This window comes from Bipolaris sorokiniana, assembly GCF_000338995.1.
Source record: "Bipolaris sorokiniana ND90Pr unplaced genomic scaffold COCSAscaffold_13, whole genome shotgun sequence".
In the NCBI taxonomy this organism is placed as follows: domain Eukaryota; kingdom Fungi; phylum Ascomycota; class Dothideomycetes; order Pleosporales; family Pleosporaceae; genus Bipolaris; species Bipolaris sorokiniana.
In genome coordinates this window covers 365,223-383,536 of record NW_006911907.1, presented here as the reverse complement: position 1 = coordinate 383,536, position 18,314 = coordinate 365,223, and the positions used below count along the sequence as shown (strand labels likewise).

General features: G+C 50.3%; 8 protein-coding genes across 8 annotated transcripts; 3 read left to right on the top strand and 5 right to left on the bottom strand.

Annotated features, from left to right (window-relative positions):
• Window positions 1-419: 419 nt before the first annotated feature.
• On the bottom strand, window positions 420-1,599 carry COCSADRAFT_192712 (uncharacterized protein; the record flags this gene model as incomplete). Its single annotated transcript, XM_007705058.1, has 2 exons — window positions 779-1,599; window positions 420-701 (listed from the first exon to the last, which is right to left on the bottom strand). The coding sequence occupies exons 1-2, from the start codon at window positions 1,520-1,522 to the stop codon at window positions 420-422; spliced, it is 1,026 nt and encodes a 341-aa protein (XP_007703248.1). The 5' UTR covers window positions 1,523-1,599.
• Window positions 1,600-2,678: 1,079 nt separating this feature from the next.
• On the top strand, window positions 2,679-3,241 carry COCSADRAFT_39587 (uncharacterized protein). The gene has a single exon (XM_007704877.1). The coding sequence runs from the start codon at window positions 2,754-2,756 to the stop codon at window positions 3,030-3,032; it is 279 nt and encodes a 92-aa protein (XP_007703067.1). The 5' UTR covers window positions 2,679-2,753; the 3' UTR covers window positions 3,033-3,241.
• A 1,798-nt stretch (window positions 3,242-5,039) lies between these two features.
• On the bottom strand, window positions 5,040-6,930 carry COCSADRAFT_149124 (uncharacterized protein). The gene is made up of 2 exons (XM_007705057.1): window positions 5,758-6,930; window positions 5,040-5,699 (listed from the first exon to the last, which is right to left on the bottom strand). Exons 1-2 carry the CDS (start codon window positions 6,801-6,803, stop codon window positions 5,270-5,272), a joined length of 1,476 nt encoding a protein of 491 aa, XP_007703247.1. The 5' UTR covers window positions 6,804-6,930; the 3' UTR covers window positions 5,040-5,269.
• Window positions 6,931-7,137: 207 nt separating this feature from the next.
• On the top strand, window positions 7,138-9,353 carry COCSADRAFT_192710 (uncharacterized protein). The gene is made up of 3 exons (XM_007705056.1): window positions 7,138-7,585; window positions 7,637-7,883; window positions 7,938-9,353. The coding sequence occupies exons 1-3, from the start codon at window positions 7,512-7,514 to the stop codon at window positions 9,093-9,095; spliced, it is 1,479 nt and encodes a 492-aa protein (XP_007703246.1). The 5' UTR covers window positions 7,138-7,511; the 3' UTR covers window positions 9,096-9,353.
• A 557-nt stretch (window positions 9,354-9,910) lies between these two features.
• COCSADRAFT_39585 (uncharacterized protein) lies at window positions 9,911-11,706 on the top strand. The gene is made up of 4 exons (XM_007704876.1): window positions 9,911-10,297; window positions 10,404-10,868; window positions 10,949-11,340; window positions 11,406-11,706. The coding sequence occupies exons 1-4, from the start codon at window positions 10,099-10,101 to the stop codon at window positions 11,631-11,633; spliced, it is 1,284 nt and encodes a 427-aa protein (XP_007703066.1). The 5' UTR covers window positions 9,911-10,098; the 3' UTR covers window positions 11,634-11,706.
• A 788-nt stretch (window positions 11,707-12,494) lies between these two features.
• COCSADRAFT_163296 (uncharacterized protein) lies at window positions 12,495-13,160 on the bottom strand (the record flags this gene model as incomplete). Its single annotated transcript, XM_007705055.1, has 1 exon — window positions 12,495-13,160. One exon carries the CDS (start codon window positions 13,158-13,160, stop codon window positions 12,495-12,497), a length of 666 nt encoding a protein of 221 aa, XP_007703245.1.
• Window positions 13,161-14,057: 897 nt separating this feature from the next.
• COCSADRAFT_344997 (uncharacterized protein) lies at window positions 14,058-14,620 on the bottom strand (the record flags this gene model as incomplete). The annotated part of the gene is made up of 1 exon (XM_007705054.1): window positions 14,058-14,620. The coding sequence occupies exon 1, from the start codon at window positions 14,520-14,522 to the stop codon at window positions 14,058-14,060; it is 465 nt and encodes a 154-aa protein (XP_007703244.1). The 5' UTR covers window positions 14,523-14,620.
• A 1,002-nt stretch (window positions 14,621-15,622) lies between these two features.
• Window positions 15,623-18,159, bottom strand: COCSADRAFT_236757 (uncharacterized protein). Its single transcript, XM_007705053.1, has 2 exons — window positions 16,335-18,159; window positions 15,623-16,013 (listed from the first exon to the last, which is right to left on the bottom strand). The coding sequence occupies exons 1-2, from the start codon at window positions 18,008-18,010 to the stop codon at window positions 15,983-15,985; spliced, it is 1,707 nt and encodes a 568-aa protein (XP_007703243.1). The 5' UTR covers window positions 18,011-18,159; the 3' UTR covers window positions 15,623-15,982.
• Window positions 18,160-18,314: the final 155 nt, after the last annotated feature.

Genomic DNA, 18,314 nt, shown 5'->3' with positions numbered 1-18,314 from the left:
GCCAGAAGACTGGAGACAGTAGGACATCACAAGCAATCAAAGAAGATGATCATGTTTGAATAGTAGACATTGGTAAAATTGGCTAGATAGAGGCACCAGCCCTTGGTGTGACTTGTCCGCCATTGTGAACCCATCGAAGAAGTGATATCCACGAAGGAAATACCAAAGAGTCTTTCAAAGAAACTGTTACTACAACGCGTTACGCGCCACAAGCTACGGACCCCGTCCTACGCCATGTGAGACCACGCCCCAAATTTTGCCTTTCCAATACAGACCTTTCTATCCTCCCTGTTTGTACACCATTACGCCGACCCGTTTGTATAGAGGTAGGAGATATCATCAGTCGTGATCCACGGCAACCATCCGCCGACCCAGCTTGCCCGCTCGCGCTCTTAATGGGCCGCATGATGGCATCAATGCTAAAGTGATCCCGCTGCGAGGGCCTCGTCGCTAACCGAAGTTGCGCCAGAGGCACTCTGCAAGTCATGGAACTTTGCATCAAAGCCGTCAAGAAAGCCATAAGAGGTTGAGGTAGAACTGTGGTCGAAGAGGGTTGACCCAAAGACATCGACTGAAGAAGAATCCACCATGCTAAAAGCGGGTTCCATTGGTGCGCTGTTGGTTGGGCTGCACTTTGGGAACTGGTCGAAGTCGAAGAAGTTTTCCATGACGACAGGCTTCTCATCGACTGGTGCGAAAGGCTGAATAGAGAAAGGTAGGTCCAGATCGTCCGAAGCGAGGCTGCCGAATTCGACTGACACTGCAGGTCGCACAATACCGCGGCAGAGTATTGTGTCGAGTCGAATTCGGGCGAGGCCTCGAAGCTTGACGGGGGAGTCTCGGGTTGGCACGAGGAGTCACGGGGTGAGTCCATCGAGTCCATGGATACGGGGCTAGGGAAGGATGTTGGGATCTGCGCGGGGCAGATGGTGCTGAACGAGTCGTGTGTTGTTGAGAGATCGAAGGGGGTTGATGTTGGTGCTTCGCCAGGGTACTTTGATCGGTAGTAGCGGAGCTCGGCCTCCATCTGGGCCATCTTGTCCTTGTAGGCCCTCATGTTGGCCTCGAGCTCGTCCTTCTCGTTTTGGAGAACCTCGTACTCTTGTCGCTTTCGCTCACGTGAGTTGTGGGCGGCGAGACGATTCCGCTTTACACGCTCGATGCGTCGCTGCTCCTTCTCGTCCTCGGTCTTCGCGCGCTTACGGGGCGGCAGGCTGGTCTTTGGCTCTGGCAGGACCTGGCCCCATGACTTTCGCTTCTTGACTGGTTTTGAGGCGCTGCTCTCTGGGGCCGGTGTTGATGATGGTTCTGATGACGTGGAGGCGGAGCGTTGTGGTGAGGGCGAGTGGTCGTAGTTCTCAATCATTTCCATCTTGATGGTCGTGGGCATCATGGTGTCTGATGCCTGTTGTTGCTGGTGTGATGATGTTACTGATGGAGGTGGGGCGAGGGGTGTTGATGTGATGGTGGATGTGTTCATAGTGTGGGAAAAGAGAGAAGAGTCGAAGGTGTGCTCGGCCATTGCAGTAGTAGTAGTAGTGATTGTGTGCGGGGACTTGTGGGCATAGTGGATGGTTAAGACTAGGACCCAGGCTGTGCATCGAAAAGGACAGAGTGGCATGTCTGCCACCTTTTAATAGGCAGCTGCCAAGCACCCTGAGCGACCCCAGTACGCTAGTCCGCTTGGGGAACTGCGCTGGTACTGTAAGCCCGATGCACACCCCTACGCTAGGAACTCAGCCGCGGGCCGCGACTGGTTTCACCACCACCCTCCCCCCCAAGTCCGTCAGGGGCCCGCGCTGTTGCTGCTGCTGCTGCTGCTGCTGCCCTCGTCCTGCTCCACGATGTACACTTCCAAGCCCTGGGCCCCTCTTCGCATTCATGGGTCGCTGCCCCTCCGCCCATGCCGCCCTGCAGCGCCGCTGCTCGAGGCGGTATGCGTATGCACATGTACGCGCTCGCCGACCCAGCCCCCAGAGCAGTCGAGGCCGAGTACGAGCTCGATTTAGCTCTTACCGGCCCACCTGTGTGCTGTGTCACCCACTAAACGGCAGTGGCAACGCGAAACAGACCAAAGCTGGCCGTGTCGTAAGAGATGCCGTCAGCAAAACCCAACTTGCCCTCCCTGCCACTCGGCCCCCGATCTTGGGGCCAACCTTCACAGTCACGCACCCACCTGCATTATCGCCCTTAATATCTATGCATTTACTTGTACTGTGTAGATAACATGTGCGGTCCGTATAGATGAAGACCCTGGCTGCGTTTCTTCTCGAAGCATCTGTACCCCATATTTGCAATCTACTCGACCGGCTCGCTAGGCAGTCCAACCACCAAGCCTCCTGTCCCCACACTGCTTCGCAATCTATCTCACCTTCCAAAGTGCGGCCTATTGCCGGAAGATTTGCGCTACCCTAGTACGGACCCTTTGCTCCTCCAAGTAGGTACAAGTAGTAGCATGCAATGCACCCCTCGTCCCTACTCTATCGCTGCAGGAGACTGAAGCTGTCACACGAGACCCGTTGCCATCGGACCCCTCTTGAAGCAAAACGTCCCCTTCTGCCGGAATCCGGGGGGCATGGTGGCTTCCTTGGTGTCTTTTGGCCCATGTGAGACGAGCGGCTCTCCGGCTCCGGTCAGGGCACCGCCCACCAACCAGCAATCTTCCTAACTAGTGTACCCTTGACATGTGCTTCTCATTCAACCGCCGGCACTGTCTTTGAATCCGAAATTGCTGCTGCACTCGCCGTGATCCCATGGTCCTGTCGCCACCACATATTCCATTGCTTGTGCTCGAATCCCATATATTGTCTATCGGAGGTGTGCACAGCCTTGGCCTGGGCGTCCTATGGGGCGTTTCTTGTCATGAACCGTCGCACTGTGCTCCACCGCTCGACTCGTCACCGTTTCAGGCACCGGAATTCGGACCTATCGCATCTTCAGAAACAGCGCTGCCTCGAGCATACCCTTCGACATGGCTCCGACGATCGCCCCGAAATTATCCACATGATACCATCGATAAATGGACGAAATAAACCGCCACAATAGTTGTAACTCTACCGCCTATTCTGTGCCGCTGTCTATCTAATTATCGTATCGGAAAAAACTATTGCACTATAATGATGACTCAACTGATCGCCAATGATTACCGCCGAATCCTAACGCTAATAGTAAGCACTCGATAATACCGATGTCCTAATGTGTGGATGCAAATAGAATTTCCTACATTGAATTAACAAAGTCTACAAAATCGCTGCTGCCTACCCAACCAATACCTCAATAAGTCAGCTATGAGATGTCTCTGCGCGGCATCTTCCACTGTTGAGCTATCCAGCCGTAGATGCACTCTTGTCATGAAAGCGTCAGCACTCACACATGCGACCACTGACCAGCATCCCAAGAACAACCAGCCACCCCTTGTCCCTCTCGCCTAACAAAGCATTCAACGTACCAGAACCGCACACAAACGACGATCCATCGGCACTCCTCCTTGAAACGGAGGATCTCGTACAGGTATCGCGAGAACCCCAACAGCAAACAGTTCTGTTGTAGATCCAAAAGTCTAAACCCTTTCACCCTAGTCACTTGCTCTGAGCCCAGTTAAACCCGGACTGGTGTGAGATTACTGCACACCTCACTTCCTTGTCCTTGCTTAGACCATGCGTTTTCACTTGTGTTAATGCAAAACAGCGCAAGAGAGAAAGAGCGGTATACTCACGCCTCGTTAGCGTGCGTATAATTGTCGCGTTACTTACTTTATGATGTAGTCAGACAATTTTCTATGCAACGATACAGTCATAAACTTTGTCTAACAACAATAGAATTCTTCTCTGGTCTTTCTTCGTTGCAAAGACGATAATCGTTTTCACAACCTGCGGAAAAAAAAAGTATCGCGCGTACACAATGTGAATTTCGCCACTTGCTGAACTTCTCCATTGAATATACATCTTTTCAACCCTTACTTACTTACAGCTACGTTGTAAAATGAAGAGAATAAAGAAAGAGCAGGGAAGGTATCTCCGTAGTAGTGGGACAAGTGGGGAAAAAAGTGACGCTATTCGTCCGCCGATTATGCACTAAGAATAAGTAACTATGTTAGTTGACTAACTAGTTCATATGGCTCATGTAATACACTATCTCGCACTCCGTTCTTTTTTCGTCTACACCTTCCTACCTATGTACAAGCGGTCTGCATTCTTGCTCCTCCCCATTCCCTTGCTATCCATCTTCCCATATACTCTGCATTTCGGGCAAAATGCGCTACTGCCTTGAGATATCTGAGAACCCAAGCGTGATTTGCACAGCGTGATTGTGTTCTGCTTGTACTAAGATTTATCCTTGTGTATAAAAGTGAAGAGACAATCAAGATAATATTTATCAGCGCACATATCAATAGGCTTACTGCTTGTTATCCTTGTGCGATATTCTCATTTACACTCGTTAGCGGAACTGCGGAGTGCAATGTACACGAAGAAGCCACATCCTTTTTCTTTCTTGTTCCTTTCAATAATACGCTGCTAAACAGAAGGATATCAACGAAGCCCACAAGCCCATGCAGTGCAGCATACCCATGCTAAGCTAGCCATATCTAACTTCATCGCTCCAGACAAAACTACATCTCATGTCCGTCTGAGATGATTGAGTTCATTAATAGTATTGGAGACTAGTTAATAGAGATATTCGAGGGAGTTCATTTTCATTCCAACATGTATCGGAGCAAGATGAAATATCTTTAAACATGTCGTAATTACTCGAATAACTAGAAAGTGAAAATCTCAAGAACACATCCTCTAATCCTCTTTTTTTTTCACTAGTCTCGGCAGCAAGATAAGAAGCTTCTTTCTTATTCAGCAGTTTTGCATAACCGGAGCAGCAGCAATCTTACACTGAGTGATCCAGTGCCAATCGTGTATACACATTCTGAGGAATATCCGGACCCTCGAAACCCCTCCACCCCGAAATCGCAATATCGGACATCTCCAAGCGTAGCATGGAAATACTTTAGCGTTGCTCCGGAGGATACACCATCACACGTTAGATAACAAGGCCAATCAGCATTAATTCTTTTGTGAATGCATTAGGATTCACCACACTTATAGATAAAAGTGAGACTACTACAGTAGTTTACACAGCACAAGGTGCCACATTGGTATATTCCACTCCGAAATTCGCCATTTGAGAGACCAAGGATAGAATCCATCCGTTTGAGGGAGAAAAAATCCACAACGCAACACAACTTCCCAATCAATGCTTTTTTTTAAAGCTGCCCCCTTCAAACGGGCACACCTACAAACCCAATCTTCGGCTTCACCCGCGCACCATCCGTACTCTCCCCACCCCACTGACTCCGCCACTCCTGCTCTTCACGCTTGATTTGCGAAAAAGCTTCAAGCTCCTCGGGCTTCATGTGCTTCTCGTCTTCGGCATCTAGCTTGGGCAGGCCGTTGGTGCCGACATCGATGAAGTCGCCATCGGGACCTGGGATGCCGAGACCAGCAAAGGGAGGCTGCTGGAAGACGGTGTCGACGACGAGGTATTTTCTGCGGACAAGAGGGGGTACATCGGTATCTTCGGGAGCGACTTCTTCCCATCGCGCGTGTGTTGGCTGCGTGACTTTGGGGTAGCACATGAGGTTGGTGTGTGGGTCGTAGATTCCTGAGAGGTTTGCTTTGCGGAGCTTGGAGAGACTCGAGTTGAATCGACTAGATTGCGTTAGCTTCCAGGTTGCAGAATGGTTGAATGCGGAAATTGTTTACTCACCTAGCTGCCGAGCCATGCTCGAATTGCCAGTTGGCAGATGTTATGTTGACCTTTCGCTTTCCAGGCGCAGGCTTTCCGTTAGCTGTTGGCACACTGGGCACGCCTGTGTGGTAAACACTACTAGCACCGTGCCAGGCAACGTATTGGTTCTTGTTGTATGGCTCGCCTGGAGGAGGTAATCGATCATTGGGGTCTGCAAGCTCACCCTCGACTGCGCCATTCTCCTTCGCTGCCGTGACGTAGTAGTCGTCGATGATCCTCTTGCCACCAATGATGATGCGCGCGCCAAATTCTCTGAAGACGGAACGCGCAGTGACAACACCGATAGCACGACCCTTGTATGAGTGGGGGATAATCTCGCGGTCAATGAGATCCCTCTTCTCAGTGTCGTCTATGATGATCTTGTGGAGTTTCATGTGCTTTGTGAAGAACAGATAGCTGTCCCTGAAACCACAGCAACGAGCTGGCTCGGTCGACAACATGTACTGCCTGTCTCCTCTGCCTCTAATAGTGAAGATGCGCACCCGGTAGTCCCGTCCACCCATGAGATTGCCTAGTTTATCGACCTTCTTCTCGCCCTCTTCGTCTTCAGGCAGGTCGACCTCGTCATTGACAACATCCATCATAGTTCCCTCTTTGTCGATGGGGACGCGGGTCGTATGCGACTGTCCTCCCTTTGGCGGTCGTCCTCGACCTCCGCCAGACGGCCGCCCACGCTTACGCTTAACAGGCGTACCGCCTTCGGAATTATCTGGCTCTCCGGCATTCCAGTCCGGCGGCCTGTTCTTAGGAGGTCGGCCAAGTCGCTTCTTACGCGGGAAAGGCTGGATGACTGCAGGCGATGGTGAACGTTCAGAAGGCGCGGCTTCCTCGTCGCTTGCTTGCGCTGCTGATGCGGCCTCCTCTTCTTCCTCTTCCTCTTTTGGGGTCTCGGCGCGCGACTCTGGAGGATCTATCATGTCTTCGTCGCTATCTTGCTGCGGTGTTGCGCTGCGAACAGGCGTGCTGCGACGCGCTGCAGCTCGAGAAGGGCGTCCGCGCGCCATTGTGTCGCAACTGTGGTATTTGAATGACGCTACACAGATTACAGTTTTGCAGCCAAATCCAGTGCGACTTGGATGGTGATGGCGGCTATGGCATCGAGTGGAGGGCGATTGCGCTGCTCGGTGGTTGAGCGCTGTAGTGCTGTGGACCGCGACGTGAAGGAGCTAGACAGGGATCATATGCACAGTCCGCGTGTGTCACGTGCCCACTCAGTCTTCCATATCGAGTAGTCAGGATGGATCTCTTTCCAGAGGCTCTTGCTGCCGACTCACAATTACTTGCCATTTTCACTGTTCCCAAAACAACACCTTGTTGATGCGGTAATCCTGAGCCTCTGCCCGGTGAGCATCGCGTCTCAGAAACGCTCATCACAACTTCCTGTCCAAGGCCATTGTACAAGATGGTCCGTTGGTGACAGGCTGATTGATTTTCTTGTCGAAAAGCCTACCAGTAAAGCCTGCGATTCAAACATACAAGGGTACCTCATCATTCACTATTGGAACTGATCTGGAAATCATGACCCAGACTCACATGCAACGGTCAAGCAGGACCGACCATGCCTGTAAACAGTCATGGTTCAGAGTTCAAGAGCTACATGAGTGACTACCACCATCTCAGACCATCTCATAGCACTATCCACCGCACTCAGCCAACATCTTGATACGACCCATCAAGTCTCTGGTGTCAGTAGAGCACCCCAGCCATTCATCATGCACTTCGATCTCCTCAGCCTCAAAGCCAAGAAGAGCATTTCCCAGCTCCTATGCAGGAAGAACGATACTGAGTGAGTGTCTTGTCCTTCTTGATTCCATTCAAATATGCTAATCGTTCCAAGGAGCACCTTTTCTGGCGTCGATCGTAACTTGATCGAGAGGGGTACAACTCCAGGTCCTTCGCCAGACAAAGCCTCCGTCCGACCAAATACAAACGATTCGCCATCGAGCAATGAGAGTCCCTCAAGGCGCAAAGGTCTTGTAGGGTCGCTGAAGGAGAACAAGTTGCGAAGCATCAACTCCTTACGCAGTCTGCGATCACCAACCAAGGCCAAGCAGCCCGATCTAGATGCTTCACCTTGCGCTGATGTGGGTGCCATTCGACCGCTAATCCGAGAACGTTACTGACTACATACTCACTAGAGCCCTCGCACTCCACTGCCCCGCCCAAGGTCGTCTCTTCTCCTCACTTTCCAAGAGTCGCCGGCCGATGAGCTCTTATTTGACCTAAGCCGCACAGACTCAACCAATTTTGGCCATAACTTCTGCTGTTCTTCACCACTGCCTATCCCTTCATCGGAGAATCAGAAGCCGCAATCGTTTGCCTTGCCCTCTGTTATACCTGACGGCACTATCCCCTCCTCACCAGCTCCACTCCGGAAGCTCTTGGACCTGGACCAAAATGAAGATTTTCCATCACCAATGTTCGGGCCGGCGTTCGACCTGGATTTAGCTTGCGTGGACTTACTGGCTCCCCTTCAGGATGATATGCAGGAGTCTCATCAGATCCAGGGCACTTCACGAGAAACGACTGGAGTTGTCCAAGCCGCCATAGAACACCGCCATGTTCCAACCAGGAGTCCTGAAAGCGAACAACCCAGCACCGACAACACTACTGATTTAGTCAATGATCGTCGATTCATGCAAGGGGATTCCATCGTTCACGAACTGACGGAAAAGTTTCATCAGCGCTGCCTTAATATGAACGAAGGCATGACAGACCCCTCTAACAATGTGTTGATGATCATCGGCAAGGACTACATGTTGAGAGTCTTTCACAATGGGGATCTCAAACGCCGCATCGGTATCACGGCATGTAATGGCCACGGCTATGCCCCTGACAACGAGTCGGAGATGATTCTCGCCCGCCGTGAGGAAGACTTTGCTGCGGCAGAAAGGATATTGCCTGAACTTGGCAGATTCGTTGTGTTGAATAGGGATATGCTTGGAAACACTAACAGGGAACTGGTGCTCGATGAAGCTCTTGCAGAAGGCATACTTCCAGAATGGCTGGATCTCAACCTGGATATGGAGATTACCGAGCGATTGCACAGCCGTATCAGCAATGCTGGCAAGCGACAGAACCGCGAGAGCACGTGGGGACAGCATGTCGGGCTCTACGATGGAACTGGCTATGGAACGGGATCCAGCTCGCGTTCTTCGACGGCGGGTGAGACTGGGATGGATGATGCTTGCCATTATGTTGAGAAAGGCAATCCTGAGGACAATATTGCCGATATACTCCCTGGTGTTTACGAGAAGACCTATCCATTTCGCTCGACACCCGACTCGTCTCGCTAACTTCACCCCGCGTGCATGGGAAAGAGCATTGTTGGATGAACTGGATACACTTTCGGGTCCGAAAGCATGATGTCGTCTTTTCCGCCACAACGCTCAACATGCTCGGTCACCGAGTTATCACTAGGCAACGAAATCAGGATAAAAGGGAGCATGATGGAAAAAGCATTCGACATCATCAATAGCATGCAGATATTCGGGTCCGCACCTGAGACGTTCCACAATTATATTAGATAGTATCAATGCAGCCATTACCAAACCACTCTCTGGTGCATCACATGTTGGGCCCATTTCACCCTACAGCAACGGGCATGCGGGGGGCGTTTTGGGTTTCCAAACTCTCTGGTGATGGCACCACCCGCTTTACAAGCTCTTACATCAATAGCAGCACAAAAGTAAAGCAGCGAGCTTTTCGCACGCAGGCAGCCGAGTCGATCATCCGAGCCTTGCAGCGGATAGTACGACAAGGCGTGCACCAAAGCAGTAAAGGCGCAGCTCCAGAATGCGATCCTTACAGCTGCAATCAGGCCATATCGGCTCATGACCACTTATACCCGAGTTTGAATGGGTAGAAGTGGGCTTTTACTAACCCCTTGCGCCACTCACGACAAAGAGCAACGCGTAGCTGCGGTCCCCTCTTTTTCCACATTGCCTCGTACGATAATATGTGCTGTGTCGCTTCCTTCTACCACTGAGGGTAGACGGAAGGGGGAAACAGGAGCGCATGTATTCCGTTTAGCATGGTAACCGATGAAGCGTGCGTGTATGGGTGTAAGTGGTCAGACTTGCGCATCGGCGCCGAAAACCGACTACTGGGGCGCTCTTTTAAAGGTGGCCTGTTAGCAAGTGCGTATGGTATGCGATTCATAGTCAGCAAAAAAGAGAGATTCGGCCCTGTTGTTCTTTTCTGGTTGCTCTGCCCATTTGACCGTTTTCTTTGCTTCGCTACGTACCCCTCATTTAAACTGCCGATACCCCACGCGGAGAAGGAGCCAGATTAGTAGCCATGGCTGTCAGCGAACAGCCTCCTATCTCCGACAACACCGACACCGTTATACTGGGTTGCGGCATCATAGGCCTGTGTACTGCCTACTACCTGACTGAGGCCGGTAAAACCAACCCACAAAATGTGCACATTATCGATTCGAGTGCCGAGTTGTTCCATTGCGCGTCGGGGCTCGCAGCGGGGTTCCTGAGTGCTGATTGTATGTACCTGCGGCGGTGTGCTGCATCTTAGAAGTCTCCAGCACGCCCACAATTTCTTAATCCACCTCGAATTCGTGTATCTAATTAATATTTTCCCCGTTCTAGGGTTCGCACCATCCGTATCCTCTCTCGGTACTCTATCTTTCAAACTCCACTCCGAACTCGCCCAGGCACACGGCGGCCGCAAAGCATGGGGCTATTCCTCCTCAACCGGCGTTTCGCTCTCGCAAGACAGCGAGTCGGCCATTGCCGGTAGCGGCGAAGATTGGCTGGAAAATGGAACAAGCAGAGCACAAGCAGCAGGTCACAACAAACCGCGGGAAGAGCAGGTCACTTGCCCAGGATGGCTGCGACGCACACAAGAAGGGACCATGGAGGTCATTAGTCGAGACGGGACGACAGCGCAGATAGACCCGTTGAGGTTCTGCCAGTGGGTACTGAAAGAGGTCAAGGCAAGGGGCGTAACCATACATCAACCTGCGCGAGCAACTGGTGTGATTCAAGACTCCGAGGGCGTACTAAGTGGTGTGCGGATACAACAAGGCGACGATGCCGACTCCCAAACCGAGCGTAAGACCCTTTCACAAGCACACACACACACACACACACATACCTATCAATTGCACATGTACTAACTATCTCAAAAACAGTACCATGCTCCCGCCTCGTAATCGCCTCCGGCGCCTGGTCCCCCCGCGTCTTCACCACCCTTTTCCCCGCCTCCAAATCCCGCATCCCCATCTCCCCGCTAGCAGGCCACTCCCTGCTTGTCCGGAACCCACATTTCAACCCCACAGACGCCGATACCGAAGCCTGCCACGCCATCTTCGCAACCGACACGCTCGGCTTCTCGCCAGAATGGTTTGCGCGGCTCGGCGGCGAGTTGTACCTGGGGGGTCTAAATAGCACGACTGTGCCGCTGCCGGATGTTGCGACGGATGTGCGGCCGAGTGAGAAGGCGATTGAGCAGTTGAGACAGTGTGCGCAGGTTATGATAGTTGCGGTACCGGAGAAAGAGATGGAGGTTTTGAGGGAGGGTTTGGTATGTTTAATTGCATTTACTCCCCCTATGTACGCGTGCGATGCTAATGTTTCTACTATGTATAGTGTTTCCGTCCAGTAACATCTAGTGGTCGACCGATTGTTGCGCGGATACCAGACGAGAAACTGGGGGGCCTCAAGACAAAAGAAGAGGCCAAGGGAGGTGTTTTTATTGCTGCGGGACATGGTGCTTGGGGTATTTCGCATGCGCCTGGAACGGGATTGGTACTTTCAGAGTTGATGCTTGGACAGCCTACTAGTGCGAAGGTGGAGGCGTTGCAGTTTCCATTGTAAAACTGTCGCCGTGTAAAAATCTGTAAAGTCGGGCATTGAGGTGTTTGTAGTAAAAAAAAAATAGAGTATTATGATATATGATTTTATGTTATACAAGAGTTTTCTTCACGCCTTGGAGAACGTGCTTACGGCTATGCAGTGAGGCGGTTAAGTAGTAGTTATGGATCAATCATAATATCTGAACTTGTGACAGGGCAACATATGTTTTGCAAGTCGATAATTCGAGCACTTTAGAGGAGACGTAGCAGTTGGATGGAGTCTCGCTATTGTGAAACGGGCGAAATGTTGAAGAAGTTGGTTGGTAAACCAGCATACGTCTTCAACGAATTACCACTGTCAGATGCTACAAAAGATTCTACTTCACCAATATCATTCTGCTATCTGATTGAATTTCTTTTGCATAGGATGCACAGTACGGTGAGTAAATGTATGTTTGACACTTGAATATTCGAATCTTCAAGCATGTAGAACTAGAGTAGGGGAAGCACATTTAGTCTACCCAGGCAGGAAATGTCTCTGATAAAGACTGTTAAATGTCTAGTTAAGAGACGGTGATTCAGGGCGGGAAACACATATTGGCTGTACGTACTAGGGCGCATAGGATGTGTGTTTAGAACTATATTGGCAATAAGTGGTGTATAGATTGGAATCGTGCGATAATTTGCTTGTGGATAGCGTGCTCAAACTGTGGAGAAAGCGTATACAAGATATCCCGGAGTGTTGAACAGAATATGGTAGAGAAACCGGGGGCTGGTGGATAAAGACATGGTATTAAATGTAATTTGGAGATGTGAACTGAAATAGAAGTAACGTGTTAAAAGTAACTACATATGATACATTCGACATAACTGACTAAGCTCTTTAGTTTACCCATGCTCCCGGCATTCTGATTCTCGGTGTCTTTTGACCATTTCGTGCGCGTTCTTTGCGAGCTTTGACAGCCATGCGGCGTCGGAAGCGGAGGTCCTGCTTGGGTTTCCATTCCTCCAATTCACCCGGTATCCGCTTCCATATATGCTCAAGAAATGGCCGTTTCATATATGAATACGAAAAGTGTTCAGACTCGATCGTCAAGCACTGGTACTCTGAGACAAGCAGATAACCACATGCTTCTTCGTCCAATGCCCACTCGAATCCAAGCTTCCATTCGCCCGTTTCAAGAGTTCGAAATACAACTCTTTGATCATAAGGCCAGGATTTGAGCAAGGCTCCCGGGCCAAGCTTTGCAATCTGATTCATTACCAACTGCTCAACATTGAGAGATGACTTTGACAGCCATGTAAGAAATTCATCACCTGTTATGAAAGATTCATAGCTATCGTTACGACCAAGGAAGAGCGATTCGACTAGATCACCTCCTCCTAGTTGTAAATAATCAAGCAGGTCTCCTTTGATATCGAGACCAGGATAATCGATCCGAGATGACAATGAGTAGTACATCGAGTCGAACGAGTTGTCTCTGATCACTTTGCAGAAGCCCTCAATGAGCTCAAGCTGCATTTGAAAGGCATCTTCGGGGAGGTACATAGTTGTAATTTGTTGATACAACCACTTAATGACCTCAGGATCCCCTTGAATCCCCCACGGAAGGTCTTGGAAAAGGAAACGATCTACTGGGAACTCTGGGTCTTCGAAGATACACCGACAAGTGGAGATTCTATTCGAGGTCGGTTCAATTGGAACCCAGCCATTCTCAGTCATCAAAGGAGACTCCCCCCAGATATCGAACATATGTTTTAGACCTAGTTTTCGAAGCAGAAGATATATATCTGCCCTGGAATATGATGCAGCAATCTAGGGACAGTATGAGAAACACGCTCAAAAGACAACACAAGGGCCTTACATGAAGCAAAGATTGCCCGTCGGAATCAAGTGAGAATGGGTGTATCACCCCGCGATGAAGCAAATTTTGAAAGTCTTGTATTGTACCACTTGCCAGGGCGGAGTGAACTTCCCTGCAAAAATTGTGAACCAGCGGGAATGTACTGAGACTCGGCAAAACTACACCGAATGACCGGCACTGGATCCACGTCAGTCCATAACCGAGTACGCTCCAGAGCAAAGTTGTCTCATAGTCTTCAGAAATAATAGATTCGTTGCCATGCTCGCAGCCTGATATACTTTGCTCCGAGTTTCCTGGTATGCGCCGAACTATTTTTCGTCGATATACGCCCATTCTTTCAAGTGATGAATGGACTGGTATTACTGATGATGAAACACGCGTAGTTCTCGTGATCGATAACGAGGTCAGATCCTCTTTAGAGGACACAATTGCAGATTTGCTATCCGAGATGACAAGTTCCGTCGGACATAAATGAGTGTTTTCGTTATTGTTTTGGTTTTTGAGTAACGCAGGGCCAAGTTGCATCCTAACATCAACAACCACTCAGCACAGCCTTGACAATGATTGGCCTTGTTGGAAACTCACAAGATGGCTCCGCAGTTCGCACCGAGACTAGCATGTAGAAATCCAATTTCTCTCTCGATTCGCGTTTCGAAATCTTTAACATCTTTTGCCTTGAGACTGAACCTCAATCCGGTTTTGAGTTTATCCATACGTGTACCAACTTTCGATGGTGCGGGCGTGTATTTATCAACAATAGCATGAAGCGGCTCAAGTGTCTTCTCACAGCTCTTCAGACATTTGAAGATCGTCATTGAGGGCATCGGAAAGTGTTCTGACTGCAACGATGTCTGTCGTTCCATCAGGGCGCGAACGTCTTCCAACAAGGCCTCAAGACGCTCCAGTAAGTCCACCAAACGTTCCAACTCTTGTTGTGCATCTTTCACATTGCGGACGAAGGTTTTGATGGTCTCGATGGAATCAATGAGCTGTATCGATAGGGAGGCAACGGCCATGCCACTGGCAACACCAGAAAGAGCCTCCATAGTAAACGATATCGGTTAGCTCAGCTAACAAGATAGAAAAACAGTAGGGAAGCGTCAGACGAGAACAACGCATTATCGAGGGCTTAGCTACTGAAAACATGGGGCCCAGTAGTTCAGCCTCGCGTCAGCCTACAGCCCATGAAGGGTATGCATGGTGGTGGCGGTGCATGCAGCTGCACCCTCGCTTCGTCTGTACGTGTCACGAGGTGCTACAGTCAGGTTGTACACCATACAGCATAATCGTTACCAACCAAAGTGGAACATTCCCTGGCAGTTGAACAATCAAACGAAATATCCAGAGTGAGAGCCGGAAAGTGAATAGTTGAAGAAGAAGAACGTTGAGGAAGTAAGAACGACGACCCACCTACTTCACCAGACCTTTATCAACAAACAACCCCTAAAGCGAGTCTCAGCCTTGCCATCAAGGGAAAGAACACCTCAAGCCCACACATAAGCAAAACGAAGCAGGCATAGAAAGCACCATGGTAAGACAGGAAGTATGTATGCATTTCCACATCCATACACACATACTATAGTATCTACAAGATATATAAATCGAAGTTTCGTAATCATGGGCAAAAAAACACCCCCCACCTAATTCTGCACTGGCATGAAATAAATGTTAGGCTAGTGAGAAACAACTGTCCATCAACTACACCAAGCCAATGATATTTTAAAAAAACGCCAATCAATGCTTGTTCAGAAAGAGAACAATCCCCAACACAAACACACACACACATGCACAAAACAACATGGAGTTTTTGACAAGAAAAAAAATCCAAAGATTGTTTCTTTTTTGGTGTATATTTGAGGCAAAAATCATACAAGTCATATTCGTTTGCCCCGCTGAAAAAGGAGTTAAAAAATATCCCCTTTCATACACTCCTTCAGGCTTCTCTCGATAATTCTTCTTCCCCTTTGAAATGTGATGTGCAAAAGGACACAAGACGAAATTTAAAAAAAAAGATCAATAATCCCCTTTTTGTTGATGTTGTCGCTCCTATATGAAGAAAGCGCCCGACCAGGCTAGCACCTGGGGTCTATATAATATATAAATAAAAAAAAGGACATTTCAAACATGGACACGGCAAGCTCCGGTCCTCCTGAAAGGGGGTAATCATTGAAGAAGCGAAAAGACCAGCAGTATACAAAAAACGACCAAAGATGATGATAAAAAGTTGTCGTGAGTGGGCTTAAAAAAAGAACAGCCACGATGCCTATACACAGGAGAAGTTTGAATGGCTAGCAATTCTTCGAAAGAGACTGTAACCAAGGGTCCTCAAGTTGAAGAGAGACAGAAGGGGCCCGGGGGAAGGTTGTTGGATCCGGTTTCTCGATTCGATGGTGGAGACACACACTCGTCATCAAAACCTGCTTTTCTAGTGGATGCGAATCATGGCTTGACGTGGAGGGGCAGCAGACAGAAGCGCAATGGCGATGGCGACGAGAGTAGTCAAGAGTCACAGGATGCTGCATGAATTACCTGAGGACCTGGAAAAGATAACATGTTAGCCGGTTTGCAAGATAAAGGACGCCCACGAAGGTTTTGGTGTTGTAATGGAGCAAGGACTGGTGAATCTAGGCTCGGACAACTCACGCACATCTGTTGCGTCATGGTGACGAGGACAACGGAGATAATGCTTGTCTCGGTGCAACAGGCTCTCGGCATCAGCTGCACCAAAACGGGGCCATAACGTTGCAACGCACGTCGCAGAAGACGGCATGTGAGAAGTCCGGAGTCCGGGATACCAGGATTCAGGGAATTTGTGCATGCGCAATGCAGGCTGGGTAAAAGAGAGCTAGACAACTTACCAGCGCTGCCCACGGATCCTACCAATCCATGAATACACAATCTTGAGGCGCTCGCGGACCCGTTCCGTTTGCAGCAAAATGTACTTTTCCTCTTCCACGATAGGTACGACGGAAGCAAACCAATACGGAAAAATGGCAGGGTCCTCTGGTGGCTCGCCATACACCTGGATGATACGCTCGCGGAGCCAAGGTGCGCTGGCTTCCCTCATCTCTCGAACAAAGGCTGTACAACTGTCGAGCAGTTGTTGTGTGGATAAAGTTTCAATGGCAACCTCGGTGGGGAGCTGGGTCTGCGGATGATCGCGGAAGAAGGCCTCAGCATAGTCACGTGCCATGGTAGTCTCGCGCTGCTCTAGTATTCCTTCCTCCGCAAGAGAAACATCCTCAACACGTTCGATGCGGCTGACGTGATATCCATCAAGCATGCCATGCGCTCTCACCTTGAATCGACCTACGCCACGTGTTTCGATGAAGCTACGCCCATCGCGCAAAAGCTCGTAGTTGACAATTTCCAGTAGCGTGCCATATTCCAGAAAAGGAACTGAGCCCAGATCGCCTTGCGGAGCGCGTGTGCGGTTGTACATGACCATACCAAACTGCCTATTACCCTCGATGACACGTCGCATCATAAGTCGGTAGCGGGGCTCAAAGACGTGAAGAAAGGTGGGCATGGATGGAAGCGACAGCGTGCAGATGAACAGCGGAACGTTTAGCACGTTGTCGCCCGCCTGCTCTTCAGCCTTGAGGGCATCTGCACGAGCACCTACCAAGTCTGGGCAAAGTCCATTCAACAGAGAGTTGAGTATGACGTTGCTTGGCTGATTCTGTAATGAGGCAGGGACATGCAGGCCTCTTCGACAAAACGGGCAAATGCTGCTGTGATCCATGACGCGGGCAAGACAACGGCGGCAAAATGTATGACCGCACGACGTTGTTGTAGGGTCCAGCATCAGGTTGTAACAGACGAGGCAGTCTAGCTCCTTGTGTATTACTTCCCTTAGGCGTTCCAATAGCATCAGGTCTAGGTGCTCGTAATCGTCCCCACTTGCCGATAGTGACTGGTAGCAGATCTCGGAAGTGTACCGGAGGTTGCCCAGGTCAGCCATGGTAAATGCAGACGCAAGATGCCCGCCGTGTAGTTCCTGCTGGTGGCCTTGGCGTGCAGACGTCTCCTTTTCTTTCTCGTCCATGGACGCATCATCTTCAAGCTGGAGCAATTCAACGAGAAGCGTTGGAGTGTTTTCCATGGTTGCGGTATGCTTGGTCATTTCCATCTTGATTAGGTCCATCAATTTGGCCAGGGTCACGTCGACAGAACACTCCGCCGAGGCGTGTTCGGCCCCGCAACCCAGCAATGGACACGCAATGCCCATGAGACGATCTGGTGTATTGGGATATGATATGTTGGTGCGAGGTTGTGGAGGCGGGAGGCAGCCGCGGCAGACGGTATGGCCGCAGGGCAGGGTGACCGGGGTGCTCAGAGGCTTGGAGCATCGTGGACATTGGATCAGACGAACGATTTGGCGGGCATCGCGGTGGGCGTCCAGGGCTACGGTGTCGGAAGCCTCTGTGGAGCGAGCATTTTGGCACATGAAGGCCGGTGCAGAGAGTTGAGGCTCGAATGAGTGCTCGGCGCTATCAAGGATGGAGCACCCTTTTGTCCGTTGGCGATTCATGTAGATGCGCTGTGTTGTGCAATGGCTCCGACAGCCATGTACAGTGGAAAAGCCCTTGTAGTGGGTGGGGAGCGGGCCGGGGGGAGGGTGGGGTGGATGGTAGCGGGCGTGTGCAGTGAGCGAAGTTGGCAGCAAGGCTTGCGTCTCGGAGATGGTAAAATGCTCAAGATAAGCAGGGCGCGTGATGGTGCTGGGCTGGATGATGACTGCGGCGGCAGCGGCAGCGGCAGCGGGGGGTGGCAGTGGTGTTTGTGTTGGTGGAGGAGGAGTTCCGGGGGGATAAAGAGGCAGTCTTGAAATGGTA

Excerpts from the sequence above, each read along its gene's own strand:
- COCSADRAFT_39587 (XM_007704877.1), top strand. The coding sequence starts at position 2,754 with ATGGTCCTGTCGCCACCACATATTCCATTGCTTGTGCTCGAATCCCAT.
- COCSADRAFT_149124 (XM_007705057.1), bottom strand. The coding sequence starts at position 6,803 with ATGGCGCGCGGACGCCCTTCTCGAGCTGCAGCGCGTCGCAGCACGCCT. Across the intron at positions 5,700-5,757 it reads GAGCATGGCTCGGCAGCTAG|TCGATTCAACTCGAGTCTCT; the intron begins GTGAGTAAACAA and ends AACGCAATCTAG.
- COCSADRAFT_192710 (XM_007705056.1), top strand. The coding sequence starts at position 7,512 with ATGCACTTCGATCTCCTCAGCCTCAAAGCCAAGAAGAGCATTTCCCAG. Across the intron at positions 7,586-7,636 it reads TGCAGGAAGAACGATACTGA|GAGCACCTTTTCTGGCGTCG; the intron begins GTGAGTGTCTTG and ends AATCGTTCCAAG. Across the intron at positions 7,884-7,937 it reads ATGCTTCACCTTGCGCTGAT|AGCCCTCGCACTCCACTGCC; the intron begins GTGGGTGCCATT and ends CATACTCACTAG.
- COCSADRAFT_39585 (XM_007704876.1), top strand. The coding sequence starts at position 10,099 with ATGGCTGTCAGCGAACAGCCTCCTATCTCCGACAACACCGACACCGTT. Across the intron at positions 10,298-10,403 it reads GGGGTTCCTGAGTGCTGATT|GGTTCGCACCATCCGTATCC; the intron begins GTATGTACCTGC and ends TCCCCGTTCTAG. Across the intron at positions 10,869-10,948 it reads TGCCGACTCCCAAACCGAGC|TACCATGCTCCCGCCTCGTA; the intron begins GTAAGACCCTTT and ends TCTCAAAAACAG.
- COCSADRAFT_236757 (XM_007705053.1), bottom strand. The coding sequence starts at position 18,010 with ATGAATCGCCAACGGACAAAAGGGTGCTCCATCCTTGATAGCGCCGAG. Across the intron at positions 16,014-16,334 it reads AGGATCCGTGGGCAGCGCTG|GTCCTCAGGTAATTCATGCA; the intron begins GTAAGTTGTCTA and ends TATCTTTTCCAG.